This window comes from Numenius arquata, chromosome 8 (assembly GCF_964106895.1).
Source record: "Numenius arquata chromosome 8, bNumArq3.hap1.1, whole genome shotgun sequence".
Lineage (NCBI taxonomy): Eukaryota > Metazoa > Chordata > Aves > Charadriiformes > Scolopacidae > Numenius > Numenius arquata.
The window spans coordinates 51,690,574-51,710,149 of NC_133583.1; the positions used below are offsets into that span (position 1 = coordinate 51,690,574).

At 37.3% G+C, this 19,576-nt stretch overlaps 1 protein-coding gene across 1 annotated transcript in view; it reads left to right on the forward strand.

Moving 5' to 3' along the window:
- Positions 1-19,576, forward strand: part of MAST2 (microtubule associated serine/threonine kinase 2) — a 198,906-nt gene that overhangs the window by 18,359 nt on the left and 160,971 nt on the right. The window contains exons 2-3 of the mRNA XM_074152183.1: positions 2,556-2,703; positions 6,340-6,482. Of these exons, the coding sequence (XP_074008284.1) occupies positions 2,556-2,703; positions 6,340-6,482 (291 nt within the window). The remainder of the gene's footprint in view (positions 1-2,555; positions 2,704-6,339; positions 6,483-19,576) is intronic.

The following is a 19,576-nucleotide window of genomic DNA, read 5'->3' on the forward strand; positions in this document are numbered from 1 at the left end:
TCTTTCCCCTGGTCCTGTTTCCTCCTTCTGCATCCCCTTCCCCAAATTCTCTTTTCTGGCATTTGTGCTGGGTTGGAGGAGCTGGATGTGAAGGGAGTGCCCCAAAGCAGCATTTTAAATAGGAGGTGTATTCTATCTTGGGTACAGATGTATTTGGGCAGGGATGGGCAATGGCCAGGGGGGCTGGCTACCATTTCTATTGGCACTAGCCTCTGTGTATCTTCTCCCTGCCCTCTTCCTTGCCCTGCCCCAGCTGAGCTGAGTATGGTGGAAGAGCAACTACACTTGCTGCATCAGCCTGACAGGGAGGACTGCGCTTCCCCTTCCTAAAGGAAGCTACATGCACTGAAGGCAAGACAGTCATGGCAATGGCCTGTGCAGGGTGAGAGTGGGGAAAAAAAATGGCTTTTTTACGGCTTTATGCAAGCAGAGTACATAGACTGTGGGAATGACCAGTAGCATCTTGTGCATGGAGCCTTTCAACAGAGTTACGACTATTTTCAGGGAAGTAGCTACATACTGAAGAATACTGGGGACATTTGTTGGAATTGAAGCATAAGGAGTGTGGTAGGCTGCGTGAGATTTTTAACTAATTTGCTTGTAATGTGGAATACCAGTGTTTTTTGAGGTATGGTAATTTCTGACTGTCCCAGTTGGAAAATACATGACAGATTTTAGATGTTATAGGCGTTTGGGACAGGCCATATTAAAAGTTTGTGTGTATATTTCTGTATGTCTACGTAGACATGCATACAAGAGTAACTACTTTCTGCCATCCCAAATAAAAACAGCAAAGACTTTCTGCCCTTGGCCTATGTGGCTTTCAGAGGCATGCAACCATTCAGAGGACTGCTAATGTTGCAGTTTAAAATTACTTATCTTACTTCTAAGTACAAAAAGGAAGCGTAGTAGGTGTCTTTTCAGCCCTCCAAGTGACAGAAAAACAGAAGTATAGGCTGCTGGAAATGAAGGTCTTCAATACCTTTGTGGAAAAGCTCAGAGGCAAATGAAAACGTGAGGTTCTTTGCTTCAAGATGAGGAACCTTAAGATTAAAGCGGGTTTCAGCTCACGCAGTTTTCGCTACCCCAGGTCACTTGTTTTTGTGCCTCTCCCCACTCTTGCGCCAACACAACTGTGTGCAGCTGTGTGATGAACTGGATAAGTGAAGTGACCTACTTTAAGTTACCCAGGTCTCTCTCTTGATCTGGTTTAGACAGAGCAGCGATTGAAGGTCTAACTGTAACCAGAGGGAGAAGTGGTATCAGAGCAATACCTCTCCACCTGTGAAAGGTGCACCACTGAAGCAGATGCAGAGCAAAGCATTCCTGTCCCTCAAACAAAGTTATTTACTATTATGAGATGCCAAGAGATTTCATGATTAAAAGGAGAAGGTGTCTAAGAAAGGTCAAGAAGAAGTGACTTGGAGCTAAGTGAGGATTCTATTTCAAATCCAAAATCAGGTTTTCTTTATGTAATACCACTTTATTAATGTGTCCACCCCCCCACCCCAAAAACCAAAGTCCAAACAAACCCCAAACTCCGTGATTTAAAACCACGTTAAACCATGTAGTGATGTATCGTGCAGGGAAAGTGTTCCTTCCAGTTTATTTTCTGTCTCGGATGAGGTTTTATGAAGATGAGATGAGTTGAAGTGCTATATAGAATGGGAGGCATTTGAAATAAAACAGAGCAATCCATTAAGACACGTGGAACATGTTGCACTACTGCAGAGAAGGGAGAACTTAACCGAGTTCATCTATATAGGCTATAATGGAAAGTGTCGCGCTATCTTCAAATCCCGGTATGATAGTTATGCTCGTAATTCTTCTTTGGGTGTGAAATGAGAGTTTGACACCTCCAGAACGGTGAAATGCATGAGGAAAGCAGTGTGGTTGTGCTTGCCACTGTTCTACCTACTGCTATTTTGATTGAAAGTTTGCTGATTGCTGTGAAAGGAATTTACATGTGTGGGAGTGTTTCTGTCAAATACAGGTCTAATTTTGTTTATAGTAATAACAAAAGACACTACACAAAGGGTGATCTCTATCCTAATTATTATTTAGTGATACGTATGGTCTTGTAGTAGAGCTGTAACTTATAATAGGAGTTTTGGGTTGCAATTAGACATTGCAACAGTTTCTTTGTAGGTGTATTACTCATAGACTGGATGGATTAAATATTCAAGAAAATCAGAGAAAATACTCTTTGCTTTAGCAGGAAATAGCTTGAATCAAAGCTGAGCCTGATTTCACAGTAGCCTCTCTTCCTACATGCTCTAAGAGCAAATAACTGCTGTAGCATAATTGCCTTAGTGATATTCTGTAAAGCAATAGTGTTCAATGCCCATATTTGACTGGGATCTTGTGGTGTACTTTTCATGCAGATATGTGGCACAAAAGAGGGGGATTTACAATTTTAGGTGGTTTTTTTTTTTTGCGTGGGTGTGTGTGTTTTGTTTTCAGACAGTCTTGTGTATGCTCTGGAGATTGTATGTTTTCAGAAAGCAGATACTTAGTTGTCATTAATGAACTTCTGCTTGTTTTTCTTTCTACAGGAGATGATAACCGAGTCCACTCCATTACGTTGCAGGAAGCTCAGCAATCCTGACATATTTTCATCTGCTGGGAAAACCAAGCTCCATCGTCAGCTAAGTCAAGATGACTGCAAGCTACGAAGAGGTAGTTTGGCAAGTTCTTTGTCAGGTATGCCATTTTGTAAAGATCATATGACAATTTATTAGTATTAAAGATGCAGTATTACTCGTTGGCATAACAGTTGTAATAAAAGATACTGGTAAGTTGTTTCTTTAAAGCTAGAGGTAACCTCTTGTTGGGAGGGCATACAAAATTTTATGTAAGAGAAAGATGCAAAAAGAAATGTTAGCAGAAAAGAGTGAAAAAGAGAGGCTGGATTTGCAGTAAAATTCTGTATATTGTCCAGAGTGAAAAGTTAGAAGCTAAGATTGATGTGCAAAGTTAAAAGAAGGGAGCAGTGGAACTGTAGGCAACACTGTGATGCATTCTTATCTCTTTTACTTTTAAGGTCAGCACTGACTGTAAGCTTGCCTACTTTGCTGTATTGTTTCTTACTAGGAAGCTGACTTTTATATCCAATTCAAATTATTTAGTTTCTCTTTGGCTTCAAAAGCACTGTAGTCATTTGTGATTCAAAGTAAAAATGTTGCTTACTAACTAAATGTCTTTTCAGTTTGTATAAAGTTTGTTTTTTTTTCTTGTGAACCCAGTCTTCAGCCCTGTCAGAGAATGTAGTTTGTCAACTGTAGAACCATGGAGCCAGCATAGTCTAGTAATTAGCCAAGAAATGGAGGACCATGCTCAGTAGTTTTCTTTTTCAAAGGCTTCGTATCTTGGCTAGGAGGTGGTTTCACGGTTGTTTAAAGCTGATACCAGTCTGTGATACTGACATTAGAACATACAGAGCTGCATGGTCAGTCTAGAATGACATGGCTGATCTGCCTGAATACCACTGTTGTTCTGTAGGGTTAACTTGCAGCCCATTTCTTCCCTAATTAGGCTGACTGTTTGCCTATTTGCATGTTCGTGCAAGATGAGAAGGGTTGGAAACTCTCAGGTGGGAAGAGGGTGAAACCACCCATTTTGGCAGCAGCATGGGCTTGACTTTCATGATTGTGAAAATACATCCAGTCCTGGTCCCTCCGTCCTTTATCAGGGGAAGATAAATATTTAATGTTTGAGGTGCTGGGTGTAATAGAATTAAATAAGCAGTAAAGTATGCACCTTTTATTTTGGCTTGGCCTTGTCTTAATGTTTTATTTGTAATAAGTGGCTTGTTTCTGCAAAATGGAAAGTTTCATAGTGTTTTGCACTCACGTAAGTTTGTTCTCTAAGGTACGTTAATTGCTAGAGGAGAACAGAAGTTTAACTACACAGCTGTTGGCTGATTGCAGTGGTTGCCGAAGATAGTACTATAGTTTGTTTGGGTTTGGTTTTTTTTTTTTTTTTTTTCTTGAGTAGAAGTAGGCGAAGAAAAGTAAATAGGAGGAAACAGGAAAAGTGGAGAAGTTCTGTTACTTTTTTAAAGATAATTTTTTTGTTTGGAGATAATGTTCTTGTAAATTTTATGTTCTCCAGAATGTTCTCCAGAACTTGTTGCTTCATCTAAATGACATTTCAATCTGCTATAGTCTGATTCAGAAAGGGGAAAAGAGCCCCAACAAGATCAGTTTGACCTAATTGGATAAAGAAAATGTAGATATTTAGAAATATATTTTTAATGTGGGTGTTGGAATGTATGTAGGACTTGAGGCATGGTAGGGAAAGCTTTAGCTTCAAGCTCCATCCCCAAAATAATTCCACCTTATTTTTTGCAACAGAAGCAAATAAGCTTAAAGAGTATAGATGATTGTGCAAACTGGTTGGCTTAGATTTGACTTTGGATGGAATTCTGTCTTCCTGGATTCAGATTTTGTGGAACTAAAAGATGATATTGATAAATTTATCTTGAGGAGATTTAAATAATGTTATTCCTGCTCTCAAGAACGGGCATTTTGAACTGTTAGATAATTATATGGTTTGAATTGCTATTATAGGATATATTTGTTATTGCTTTACTGAGATAAATGCAGCAATGTACATTTCTGTGGTTTTAGATCTCTGTAGACAAAAGGAGTCATTGTATTTATGCCTAATCCTGAAAATGAGCATATCATGAAAATCTTGTCCACAGCTGTGAGCAGCTTGAGTGGGACTAGGAAAAAGGTACTAATATGCTGTGTCTCTGTTTGCTGGCCAAAGTTGAGCCTTCTCATCTCTCATACACTGACTCATTCTGTTAATGTGTATGTGGCCCATTGCTCATAACTTTCACAGAAAATTAACATAAAGAGGTTTAAAAAAATACCCCAAAACCCCACCAAAAAAGACACCACTCCTTGCTCCTCCAGCATAATGGCTAATTGCATTATGTGACAGTCCAAATAATGTAGGTGCTTTTATGTAATGAATGTAATATTTCATAACTAATTCTAAGGTGAAGTTGAATTTGTAAAATAGTTTGCCGCCTCTGAAAAAAAAGTATTTTTCTACAGTATATGTGTTTAAAGATGTAAACTTCTTCCTGCTATTTATTGCAACAAATGTCGTAGTCCCCTGTGATTCCTGTTGTAGTATCTGAGCATGTCATAATCTGTTGAATGCAACTGTCTTCACCATGCTTGGAAGGGTGTGTGTATAATTTAGTCTCAGTCCTAATTTTAAGGAAAAGAGGTATTATTCACTCCCATTTTGCAGATGGTGAAACTGAAGTGCAGGGGTTGACTAACCAAAGTTACAGAGGAAGTCATCTGGAAGCTAATAATGGAACCCAGATTTACAGACTTTTTCACTTATGTGTTTTTAACCACAAGACTATCTTTCTTCTCTTTTGTTTTCTTGTGAATGACATTGTACATAAAAGGAAACTGTCAAGCTTGATGGAGTCAAAATATGACCTACTTTGACTTTGTTTCTTTCTCATTGTGGAAATTTACTACTTTTTTTTTTTTTTTTCAAAAAGGAGTGTTATATTGACTAGGAAAACAAATGTATTGAGCAGATCCTTTTAAATGAATACTGTATTTCCTGCAGTAAAGTACAGTGGTGTGAACTTGAAATAGGAACTACTCTTCTCACTGTTTGTGTATGTAGCATGGGAGATTAGAGTCTCCACTAATCAATCGAATACAAGGGGAACTTGGGAAAGCTACAGAATGTTTTGCTTTTAAGGTAATACGATATTGCTGAAGAGTGAAATTTTTTAAACAGAAAATATCCATCCATGGTTCAAAGCAAAACAGTGTTTAAACGTACACTGTCTTCTGATCACAGCTGCATGAAGTCTACTGCTGAATGTTCCAATGGTAGGAGGAAGTGGGGATGTCTAGATGGCTAAGCTATTTAGAAGAGGTAGTATTTTACAATTATGCATTTTCATAAGAATTTTTAAAATTTTACTTGGATTTTGCAACATTAACATTGCCTCTCTACAGGGCCATAAATTGTTTAATTGGCAGCAAATATTGTTTCCTTTTAAGCTGTGTGAAGTACAGGAAGGAATAAAGTGATAGAAGTCTGTTTCTACAAGGTTTTGGATTTACCCATTACCTCATACTGTAAACTGAATTTTTTGGAAATACTTAGTAATCAAACGTAATGAATTCACAGGTAGTGTGCTCTTAAGTGTTCTAACCTACCAAAACCTTTAAATTGCTTTTGTATTAAATGCTTTTTCTCCACATGCAATTTGTTTTCAGCATTGTGTTTTGAACTTGTAAACTTCTTTAAAAACAAGCTGATCGTATTTTGGTTTTGTTTTTGAAGGAAAACAGCTACTTCCCTTATCAAATAGTGTCCACAGTGGAGTGGGACAGACGATATGGCAGCCACCTGGAGATACCTCAAACCTGGTCCGCATGAGGAATCAGTCCCTAGGACAATCTGCTCCTTCACTTACTGCTGGTTTGGTGAGTGAGTCTGGGAATCCTCACGATGATTTTGTGCTATAAATAAAAAGTGGTGTGATCTTGTGCTTTAGTTTTTACCTTGCTTTCCCTGCTCCTGCTCAGTGAATGCAGCGTTTTGTTCCTGTGGGTCTTTTTTTAGGGTAGAGGGTGAATTAGGAGGAGAATACGTTCATCCTGCTTTTGACAGGAAAAAAATGTGTGTGTGTGAAGGATAATTTCTTTTTAGAGAAGGTCCTTCTCAATGCTACTTTAAGCTTCCTGATACCTGAAAGAAAATATCACTGGAAGTCTAGGGTGGTGTGGGCATGGGAACTTGACCATTTAAAACAAGTTTAATTGGGAAACAGCTTTCTGAGTAGCTACCTCCGCCTGTTTCCCTAGAGAATAGCTAGGGAGACGAAGCTGAAAGGGATAACTGTCCAAGGAACCGAAGAGCTGGAACTGACATCTGCTCTTCTGTGTGGTTTCTGTCAAAAGGTTTTGGTAACGTGAATGTATTTTTGAAGAATGTTGCATCTGTTAAATTAGCATTTTCTAAGAAGACGGTATTTGGGGAGGGGAGAGAGGGGAGCACACTCATGCCTATAGTCAAGAATGAATTGCAAACCAAAAGGAACGTACGTTTTGGTTGTAGATGTTCCTTATTACCTCTAAATATCTAAAATCACTGAAGCGCAAGGTGAAGAAAAGCACAAGAGCAGGAAAAGACAGTTATTTGTGACCTGTCATATATGCAACAGAAGTTGTTTCTAAATAGTAAACTAAAAGCAAAACTAGAAGCCTTTTTTGCTGAACTTCCATAGAGTTGCCTGTGTAACAAGTTTTACTCAAATGAGGAAATTTTGGTGCATGCTACTTGATAGAGCCGCAAGTAACTAAGTAAATTTATATTACATTGTAAGGCTGTTTAGAAGCAATTACCCCTTAAGTAAAGGGTGTACCTTGGATATAGCCCTTAAATTGTTAGCCCTTAGAATTTGTTGGGTATCCTAGACAGTTTGGCACCACCAGGCTATGAAAAGAAACTTAAATCTTTAAACTTCAAAAAGCCATGCATTTGTGTTACCACTAATTTTGATTTCACAATGAAGTATTTGTAGTCTCAGCACTTTCAGACATGCTACTATATTGAAATTCTTCTGTGAAAATTCTTCTATGAAATTTGATTTAATTATGTTGTGTCTTAATTTGGTGCCTGTTCAGTGTTTGCCTTAAAATTCCTATTCTTATCAGCGGTTATAACTTAAAATATCAATAGAAAGGGAAAATGTTGATGTGAACTTGGTATCTAAGTATTTATCTGCTGGGGATTAAAAAAAGTAATATGTTAAAATATAGGCCTGTTCTCTAGAGGCAGGCAAATGTCTTGAAGCTGCATAGCTTAAGTTAATGAAAATAACTGTACTTTAAAACAAAGCATTAGTTCTCAGATATTTAATTTGGAATACTAGTTTGTTGGTTAATGGCTGTGTACAACTCTGTGAGCAGCAGATGGCATTTGTGTTACAATTCTGCATATTACTAATATGATTTATTTTCAGTTTGTCATGGCAGTGTTTGTGCTGTTAATCGAATGTTCTGATATGAAATGCAATGCCAGTAACTTATTTTAAAAGAATTTAAGATTCTCAGCTTTGTAATTCAAGCAGAGAAATTCAGCTATAAATCCAGTATTTGTCCCTCTGGTGTTACGTACTGAAGTATATGGTCACTTTCTTATCTCTGTACTTTATGGTGGGCTGTATGTTAATTACAGTTGCAGATAATTAAGCCTAGAAATTAAGAATTTTTATATGAAATGGGCTTCTAAAGCAATGACTAAAAAGCTGGTCACAAGATGAACACCTAATTAAATGCAGTGAGTCCTGGGATTTTGGACCTAGTTACATATTTGCAGCTGTTTTAATATGCTTGTGGTATTGAAATATGCTTCACAAATTAGAATAGCAAAAGGTCTCTTGCCAGTGTAATTAATCTCCTTTGAAGAATAGCTCTATTAAGAAATGAGTAGGCTCAGTAATGCAGAGTGTCATTTTAATATGCCAGCCTTGATTGCCAGAGCATTTAATTCTTTTATTATTTGTTATAATACAATAGAGAGATAGCTAGAGAGAAGTGGGAGTGTGGTAAGGGAAAGCCGGAATACTCAAAGCTATGTACATTGTTTCTGCTCCTTTTTGGCACTGTAGGTATCAGTGGATTTTCCTTTGCTAAATTGCTTTGCTGGCATTCAGTAATGTGTTTTTTTACTTCCTAACCATTGCTAATCCTACAGATTGTTTGCTGTGCTTAAATTGCATTCTTTTCATGTTCAAGTATTTGCAAAGCAAAAAGATAAATTAACAATAGCAAATCTACAGAAATCAGTTTGCAGCTTCTGAAACAAGACTGATAGCTAAGCTAGTTATCAGTAACAACTCAAGAATTGGAAATACGTAAAATTCTAACATGCTAAACTATGTAAGCACAATTTATTATGAGACAGAATCTTTCAGTTTGTATGTATGTGATAGTCTGGATTAATGTGTCTGCAGAGCAGTTGCCACTAGATCCTTGACTTGAGCAAGAAGCCAGGGCAGACTGACCGCTGAGTCCTGTCAGCGTGGAATGATGGATGTTGATCTGATCTTTGTGCCTTCTAAATATATGTGAGGATTTTGGAGGATGACCTTCAGTTGATCATCTACTCTTAAGACGAATGGCTCTGATCCTAGTAGATTGAATTCTGGTGGGGATCGTCCTACTTAAGACTTTTAAATCCCTAAGATAACCAAGGAAGTAATCAGAGGAAAAAAAGATAAAAAGCATCATCGTGGGCATCTCAGTGGTGTTTTCTGCCCCCAGGACCCCCTAACTGGGGGTGCAGGGAGTGTGTATAAAGTGTATGTATAAGGAACAGAAGGATAATAATGTGGAAAATCTCTTATAACTTAGTTTGGGGTTTTATTTATCTGAAACCTCGACCTTCAGGCACACTGTTCTAAAAAGAGTTAGAACTTGGACTGTGTTTTGAAGGCAGCTGATGTGAATGATTAGGAATACAGATGCATTCTTTTGTGAGAAAAGACATGAAGAGCATCAGGGTTTGTTAATTTTAGAAAGGAAAAAGAGCTTGTGAAGAGAAGGTTGTGATTCTTTTAGAGGACATAGATTGGGAGTGACTTTTTTGCAAATATTTATTTTGATAAAACTAGCATTGCAGTTCTCTCTTTGGTGTAAACATTCTTATGTTCTCTACACATGATACGTGGTTAGAGCCATTTCTTCATCTTCAGAGATGAAATCTGCTGACTGAGCGGTCGGTACTCTGTTAATCTTCTGATGCCAGACTTGCAAGGTTTCTTTGTGGGGTCAGTCTTCTCTTCAGAGAATAATTTGAAATTAGTTATGGTTTTACATTTACTTAGTAAGGTAATAGTTAAAACAAAATGAGACAATTGCATATGTTTTGCAGTTGCAGAGATTGCCAGATAGTTCACCTTTCCCTGCTCTTGTTTTAGAAGATGTGGTTAAAAACAAAAAAAAAAGCCTCTCAGATTTTTCTGTTTGGAGGATAGAAAGGCTCAAATGCAAAGACTTAAAATTACTAACAAGCTGAAGAACTTCCTGTGTTGAATAACACTGAGGCAGTGATGCTGCCCATTCAGCCTGATTTATTCTGAACGTTTAGTTCCTCAAAGCTGTGTGGATTAGCCAATACCAAGTGGGGTGGGAAAAATGGTTGTCCTTGTGGTGGTGGGTCCTTCGCTCCGCAAGGAAGCATGTATTGGAAACCTGGTAACTGAGGTGAACTTCATGTTGTGCATGTTATCCTTGATGTCCAAGTATGGGTATGCTTTTTAGATGTAGGAGAAAATATTTACTGTTTATTTTCTAAATTTTGAACTCCTTTGCTTTTTTATTTCATTATTTCGTTTTAGGTATATTAGGAATAGAATACCTATGTATGAACTTCCTATAATAGTGTATTTCCCCTGTGCGGGTTGCCCTTCATTACAAAAGGATGTACTTCAAATGTATATTATTCCTGGCTACCAGGAAGAGTGGCTGATTGGCTACAGACTTGGGTTTGTGGGTGAGACAACTTGGGTATTTAAATTCATGTGAAAGTTAAATCCAATTGCTATTTTTTATAAAGCCTGCTGAGGAGTTTTTGGGGCTGGTCTGACATCTGCTGGTGGGCCTGTGGCAATGGACAGAAATCATTCACTCCAAGATCCAAGTAACTCTTTCTAAAATGTTTTTAGAGAGCCTGGTAATTGATAGTGATTTTACACCCCGGGCTTGCTATTTCTGGGATCGTGTTCCGCAGTAACTATTTGCTAATAACCTGGCCTCTTTCTTTTTTTTTAAGGTGGAGTATGAATTGGCTTCATATTTTAATACTATACTATTGTTTGCAATATTCTTTTTCTGGTAATAGGGAGATGATGGTTGGGATAGTTATGAATAAAATAAGGTATTTTTTTAAAAAAAATATTTGGAGCTAATTGTATACATCGTTGTTTGCAATTTTTCGGTCAGAAGCGGTGTTGCTTAATTGTATTTTGGTCTATGGCCTGCTAGGTGGTGCTGGAGGACTGGAGGTCTCAGTATAGTGGATTGAGTTTTCAGCACAAAATGACACCATTGCTACAGAGCCAACCTAAAGAAGAGCCTAGAGGTGTTTTCCTGTAGACTGTAGCTAAGGGAGACCATAACTCTCTGTTGATTGTCAATTCAGTACAGAAATTAATAATTCAAAAGGCTTGATGAGGTGCAGTGGAACTAGAAGTTCAAGCTTCTTTATACTCTGCTTCAAAACCCCTCCTAGTTATAAATGAAAATTCTATCCCCAGGTCTCCTACTTAGTCCTTAGTGCTTTAATGGATTTACTGTTTATTATTTGGGATCTTTGCTTTATGTAGGTATCTGGGTAGTGGCTGTTAGTCTCTCAGAGGTAAAGTCTTGGAAGGAATAGAGTTTATAGTGACTAGTAGGTACTCGACTAGCAAATTAAACATTAGTTTGCAAGGCACAATAGCAGACCTTCAACTGCGCTCTGCACCTTTCTGCTGGATCTGTATGCTGGCAGTAAGGTGAGTGCATAGGGCTTAGACTTCTACCTCCTCACAAAAGAATTAGGTGTAATCTCAGTCTTTTTATTGAAAAATACAATACTAGTCGGGGGACAAATCATTAATGCCAGTTGTACATAGAGCTACCTCCTGCTGATAGACTGGGTAATTATTATGGAAACAGACATTTGGATCTTATGAGAAAATGTAATGTACATTTGTGTGTTCTCAAACATGAAGCTGCTCTTTTCCCCAAACGTTCTGTCATAATGTTACTTTTAGTCTGTATTTTAGGTGGCAACATGTTGACCATTTAAATGTTGCGGAATACAGCTGAAAATAATTTTGTCTAAGAATAATCATTAAAGTCCTAGCTGATGAAGATCATACTTGACTGTACAAGTAGAATTTCATGTTTATATATTGTTAGAAAAGCAGAAGGTAGCAAATACTATGGTTGTATGAATGAATGGATTTTATTACTGTATGCTGTAATGGAAATTGCGTTTTAAAACAGCAGTCGTAATTGTAATAACCTGAGTTGGGAAGTAAGTTAACTTCCAAATTAAGACATGTAAGGTCTAAGTTAATGCTATACTAATTAAAAATTTGCATTTACTTGTGCTGCAAAGTCTGAGTGAATATTTGAGAGTTTGGGCACATTATCAGTTTCGGAAGATGTGGCTATAAGGAGATAAATAGAAGATGAGTGTGGCTTGAAGAACTAAAGCAGTGTCCAGGCCTGCGTGTGTTTGAAGGGGACTGGGTTTGAGGAAGAGGTAAGGGGCAAGTTCTAGACAGAGGGTTGTATGTATTGGCGTGGGCTGAATGTTAAAACTTTAATGAAATCCAAATTCCTTGTTCTTACTTTCATGTGAACAGTGAAGAATAAGGCCTTTGCAGAGAAGTAAATGATATTGTAAGTAAATTGCAAAAGAGCTTCTTTGAATTTATTTAAGTATTCTGAGCATTGGGCAGTGTTTAGAGTACTTGCAGAGACTTACCTTTGTCACAACTTTAAGATATCTCTGATAGGAAAACGCATATGCTGTAATTCTTTGTGTTTTCATGATAGAGGACACATATTTCACAGTGGCATTCAAAACTGATACTTCTGATAGGGTTTTTCCCTAGTAAACTTAATTTTGAATAATACGTGTGTATCCGTGTAAAGAACAGCAAAGAATTATGATTCTGTACTAAAGTTATATTTAATATATAGTGCACATTTCTTAAACACAGTCAGCATCTTAACTGAAGTGAGTAAAAAGATGCTGAGTGTGTTTAAGTAATATGCTGAAGTTTCTTTGGAGAAAGTGAATTCCATTTTGGAGTGGACTCATTGGCTCAAAGGAGATTTTCATACTTGAAAGAAAATTTGAACATCCTTCTGTGTAACCTGAGGCTTGTCATTGTAGAAAATATGAATTCATAAAACTTGCCTTGTGATAATTGTTAGGCACTAGACTGTCAGTTTGAATGATTGCAGTTCTCATTATCTTCAGATGCTGCGTGTTATTTTTTTGTCTATGAGTATGTTGAATTGATTTTTGGCACATGCAGTCAGTTCTGTTCCTGACAGCAGCACTATTGTAGGTGTGAAGTGAAAAACTGCTGTAGTGTGCATGGAAAATTAGCTTTTTTGCTTGGGGAGCTGTGCAGAACTTAAGATAAAATATAAAGAATTATTCAGACTGTCTTGAACAGACATTGTCACTGAGTGAGGCTTTGTTCAGTAAGAGTGTTGTTCTGTTGTTCTTATTGAACTCTGTATGAAAAACATACTGATGTAGTCAATAAAAATTCTGGGGTTTAATTTAAAGTAATCTAAAATTGGCTGGTTTATTTTGGTGATTTTTGGCAGGTATTTCCGTAGAAAGGCAGTATGAGTTGTCCACATTTAGTATTTTAGTATGGCTACCTTCTGTGTCTGGTAACACTTTGGGTAACTTTTCTAGGATATGATAGTAGGAGGATCAGTCTTTAAACATGAAATCGTTTGTTTGCCTAAGTTTCAAACTATTTTGTTCCAGTAATGAAAACTGTTTTGAGCTTTAGGACATCTGTAAAAATCTCCCATAACTCTGACTAAGCAAAAGCTTTGGAGATGCTCTAGAAATTACGAGCCTAATCCTCCATGTTCAGCTGCTGGTTTTTGTTTGATATGTTTTCCTGGACTGTGTCATTTTGGCTTATCCAAGCCATGCAATGTGTCATTCCAGCCATCCAAACAGTTTCAGCTCCAGAGACTCAGTGGTTGCTTATGTTACCACTGGGAGGAAAATGGGAATACAGTGGTTTATATGCTTCACCTCTGAACAGCAGCAGCTCAAAATCTTTCCGAAGAGTTAATCTAAAGTCCTTATTACTTTGAGATTACTAGAGGGGGAGAGGTGAAATCTCTTGGCAGAGATAAGTGTAGCCTTGTAAGTGAAACACAGTACTAAAGCCCCAGATTTATGCAACAATCCTGATATCTGAACTTTGATAAACTAAGATACAGCGAGGTTAAGTCATTTGGTTATCAGTAGAACTGGGAGTATACTGCATACCTCACAGGCTTTCTGTACAGCTCAGTTTATTAATGCTTGGAAAATGTTTGAAGCTGAAATGAACAGTGCTATGAAATAACTTATTCCTGCAGCCACTGTATACAGTGTGCCCGTGTCATTCTTTTACTTCTGGTTGTGTTAAAGATATTATTTAGATTTTGAAGTTAATTGTTCAAAAGCCAGGGAGTACCTTGATCTCTTACCTGGCTTTGCTACACTGTTATTGCTAACCCGAGCATTTCTGCAGGAATTGTGACTTTAAAAGTCTTTCCTGGTGGGAATGGCAGAGTCCTTGTGCTGTGAGGACATGAGGTATTAAGTCAGAATAACCATTACACTGGCAAGCTTGGGTTACAGTCTGTATCTGTAGTTCTTCCCTTTGTGAACAGATACTAGGATAAATAATGGCCAGGCTGTTTTTTCAAAGCTTTGTTTATTATATGAATAGATGAGGGGGATTCTTGTATTGTGGCATTTTGGATTGATAAGAATTTTGTGTATTGAAAAGCAGTTGTGGCCAACTAAGTATGTATAGTGTGAGATTTGCTGAGAGGGTGCCTGATGTGTTCAAAACAAACTGGCTTACCTAAGCTCTTTTTGTAGTAAATAGAGTGGAACAACTGACTGAGGTGCTTCTTGTTTCTGTTATTTATTGCAATGACCAAGTTTCCATTAAAAAAAATAAAAATATTGTCTACATCATAAATATAAAATGCTGTCATGAATGCTGTCATGTTGAGACTATACTGTGAGTATGCAAAAATGTGTGTCAGTGTGAACTTCAAGTTATTGGCAAGGGGGAAATGTTTATAATAGAGGGTTGAAAGATGTGCAGGGATTCAGAACTGTCATAAAAGGATGTGAAATGTAATTAACCTAAAATAACCTTTAAAACATTTTTTGAGAGTGATAAATTAAATGAGCTGTTGAGATAACTTAATGAGAGATTTTAATTTTATACCTTAAATAATATCCTATTAAAATCCTCAAGATTTTGCTTTGTGATGGAATCCACTGAGACTTACATTTTCACAATGACCTCATGATTCAGTAGCATTGTTAACATATTTGGTGCATATTTGAGGGGTAAGGTCTAGGTTAATGGCAGCATTTGTTCTTTAAGTGCCTGTAGCCACAAAGCTCTAATTGAAGATATGAATGTTCAAACCTCGTTATTTTAATGTGGTCATACTGTATAGTGACAGTAAAAGTAGTTATATGATGAACTGCTATGGCAGGGTTCATAATTTGTCCACGAAAACAAATTATTATGTGAAACTTGGAATTAAAATTCTCTGCCTTGGAGTTTAAATAAAACATGGAATTTCAGGTCTAACATGATTTCTGTATTTGCATACCTTTAACGGAGAGAATACTGCTATGTGATTTGTTTACATGAATAAGTTACAGTGAATTTTCACACGCAGACTTCTAGTTAGATACTTTGTTACATGTTTATTTCAAATACTTAAGTCTGTGGTTACTTTTGGCAAATTTGCATCTTGAATTTTCTAAATATTGGTAATTGGCCTAATTTAGTGGCTGAGCTGTTGCCAAAGAAAATACATAGTGTGTTTATCACAGTGTCAAGAACCCAAGGGTTGAAGACAAAGGTCAGAATGTTCATTACTGCTTGCATTTCATCAGTGCTGCTAACCTTGGTTGGCTGTTTGCAGCGTTGCATACTGTGCTGTCTCCTCCTGCCTGTTCTGATGTTTCTAAGCTCTCCTTTCCCTCCTGTGTTCTCACGGAAGTGTTTATTTTTCTCTGTGGCTTTCCCTATCCCTGGAAAACAGGAAAAAAAAAAACCCCTCCCCACAGTAAAAATTAGTTTTTATTATTTGATATAGCCAGAAAAGTTGTGAATTTGGACTGCTTTGTGCACAAGTGTACTTCTGCTGTGACCTCCTCAGTCCTTCTCTGCTGTAAATTCTTTGGGTTGTGGACTAGTGGTCTGGGAATCTCAGTGTGAAAGCTATAGAGTTGTGCCTTCTATTACAGTTTTACTGTTGTTCAAAATTTGCACGTCTCTTTCTTACCATACAGTTACTAGTTCTGGTACAATCTTTGTTTCTGTAGTATCTCCTTGCTAAATGGACGGTGTTCTGAATCGTGGGCTTTTGATCCAGAAGCTATTTGACTCTGCTGAAATGACAGTATGCAATGTAAAATTAAGTTTGTGGGTATTATTTAATCTATTGATAAGTATTTGTTTGGTTTTATGTAAGTTTTTGTTATTTTGCCCTAATTCACTTGAAATAATTCAAATAATTTAAAAATAAAGTGTAGGGTGTTACAAACAAAACACATGCAGGCATTTCTTATTAAAGAAATCTTAAATCTTATAAGAACAAAATAGGCTAATGAAATAATTAGATAAGTTTGACAAGATAAACTGATGAGGTTTTTTTGAAAGAAAAGAGGAACAATTTGTGATATTATGTACAGGCAGAACTAACTGAATAGAAAGGAAAAGTGCCATGTCAGCATTGTCAAATTATATTGATCAGGCATCAGCATCAATCCTGATTAAATGGGCAGCTGTTTAAAGTGGTATATTTGACAATTACATCTTTTTATTTTCCATATGATTACATGCCTGCTGACATGCTTATTTTCTTGATGTAATTTACATGCTGTGTTTAAAATGTTGCTGACTGAGAAATAGTTGAATTATACCAGACATGGAGTAAAAAGAAAATCAGACTTTCTTGTGACTGGTATGGACATGCATGAATATCAGGTAATACCTACAAACAAAATAGTTGATTACATTTATGTAGCAACTTAATTCCAAGAGAGCACTCTAATGAATTGAATGGAATGTTTATCTTTTTTTTTTTTTTTTTTAATGCTAAAGGTTATTTAGAAATCAGTTATATATAGATTAGATTTAAAAAAGAAAATAGCAGCAAATCTTTGTATAAATGAGAGGTGTTGGAAAAACTTGAGGGATCTTGTTCCTGTGGATTATTGTCAGACAGATCGGTGGTATCCACTGCCCTGGGCAAATGTCAAGAATAGATTAAAACCTGTTTAGCTGGAGGAATGCTTGGCCATTAAACTTGACTCTACAGTGATGTGATAGATATCCCTTTCTGCTCTAATTGCTGAACTCTGCTATTTTTCCATAAGCAAAAGGTAAACTGCTGCTCTCCCCCTTGGCTTACTATAAATTGCAGTAATTTCAAGGGAAAGGTATGGTGGTGTCAGACTTCTTCAATGAAGTACATTAATGATGCGTGCCCTTCCATCTGCAATCTGATTTCTTTTTTGTCCCATTATTAACAAGGCTTTTGTCATAAAACTTTGCCTACCTTCTATGAAGTCTCCATCTGAGAACAGTCGTGGGCAACTGTTGGTAACGGTTAGCTCCATTTTTCCTTGCACATCAGGAAACTTGTCCAGTAGTTTGGTGGTTCAAAAGTAGATAATCACAATTTCACATTCTGGAGTAAGCAATGCAAGGTTGGTTAAATTCCATTTTGTGTTAACTAAAATGGATAAAGTTGATTTAACTTCATTTCACCTAAGCTACGTAATTGAGCTTATTCTTTTTGTTATAAGCTTCTGTTCTGTGTTGAATCCCTCAGTTCAGAGTAATGGGAAGTGTGCAATAATGTTCACTACCCATAATTATTAAAATTATTAAATTTTCTACTATATATTTTGCAGATAATTAATTTAATCCCATAAAAATGCTCAAATTCTGTCATGGCTATGCTGAGGACTGGCTGTCTCATTTACATGCAGTTCTGTGCCCCAATAACTGTGTCCTCAAAGTATATGGGAAAGGCTGAAGAGGTTGGGGTTGTGGCCGGGTGGTGCTGCGTGTTTGAAGACCCCACTCCCATTTGAAACAGACAAAGCACCAGTGAGTAGCACAGACCACCTAAGCGTTGAAAGTTGGATCTAATTAAGAACTATTATCCACTTTATGACAAGGACAGGTGATGCTGACTGCAGTGTGCCGAGGAGGATTGAACACTGTAGAATTAAATGTTATTGGGAGATTTCCGTTACTTACACGTAGACTGGACACATGCCACACTGGGACATGATGAGAGTAGACTTCACCTGTTTGGTGACTGTTTCATAAGAGAGGTCAAGCTCTAGCAAAGAGCCCGTGGGAGGAGAGGTAACCTTGCTTTTATCCGTAGCAGTGCTCAGTTCCGCTTCAAAATGTAAGTCGGAAAGCCACCCTAAAGGATCCAACTGAAATATATGTATGCAGGGCTAAAAATAATCAAAAAACCACTAAGGTTGCTTTCAGTGTCAAAAAGATGAACTGATTTAGAAAGAGAAAACCTGTTGAAGAGAAAAGGAACATCAGCTAAGAGACCTGTGTCTTTATAGTCTCCATGGAACTGGAGTTAAGGACTTCCTCTTCAAGGCAGAGAAATGCAGTGTTCCCTCCTCCCATCACGGAATAAGAGTTAAGAATGGCTAAAAGGAAAGTGGAGTGGTTAAAAACAGGATAAAGGAGGTTGCTAATTTGGTGAGTAAAAGGAGATAATGACACAGCTTTGAAAGAATTCGAAGATGAAAGGGGCGAGCAACTATTTGTGTTGTATAGCCTATTGCTTAGAATAGTTTCAGTAGTTGAGGACTGGAAACAGGCAAATGTGGTCCCAATATTTTTGAAAAAAAAGGATCCAGGAGAGAGCTGTGGAGTTACAGAATTGCAGATGTTCTCTTCATGCTATAGTTGCCTGAATCCCAACGCCTCCGAGTGTAATTAAGCATTTGGTTGCATTAACACAATATTTGAATAGACTAGTCTTACCAAGGCATTCGGATAACCCTGACAGTGCTGACCTCACGGTTTATACTCTGCTATTACAGTAAGTTTGTCATCAGTGGCTTTGTATTTATTTCTAGGTCATCAATTAAAATGCTGAATAATGTTATATGCATGACTGTTCTGTTGACACAGAATGGTCATGTTGAGTAGCAATTATTCTGACAGGTACTTGTAAAAAATTCAATTGATTGGCATGTTCTTAACCCAGAAAGTTTTGCTTTTTCCTAGAGATACGTCTTTTTAGAAATGTAGTTTGCAGGCAAGTTAAAAGCTCGGAACAATTCTGATGTCTACATGTTTGCTTTATCAGCAGAGGCAGTGATTTAAACACCTTCAACCCCCCTTCCCCCATCCAGAAGCACCTAAGAACTCTTCTGAGAAGTCTCACAGTGATTTGTTTGCAACCTTATTTTTTCCATAAAAATTTCAATGACTGTTGTTATTTCTACTTTTTCTTTACTTGAAAAAGCTGACACAGGACTAAAATCATTATTTTGTCCAGGATTGACATCACCCTAGCTACTCTGAAACCTACTGCTTAATCTTCTTACTCTTCGACTCTGGTTTGGCTGGGTAGGAATGGGCTTTTTTGGACTTCTCCTCTGTTGCAAAAGAAGGTTTGAAGGTAGTACTGAGAAGGAAAGGGGGCTGCTAGTGTGGGAAATTCAGGAGCATAGGACA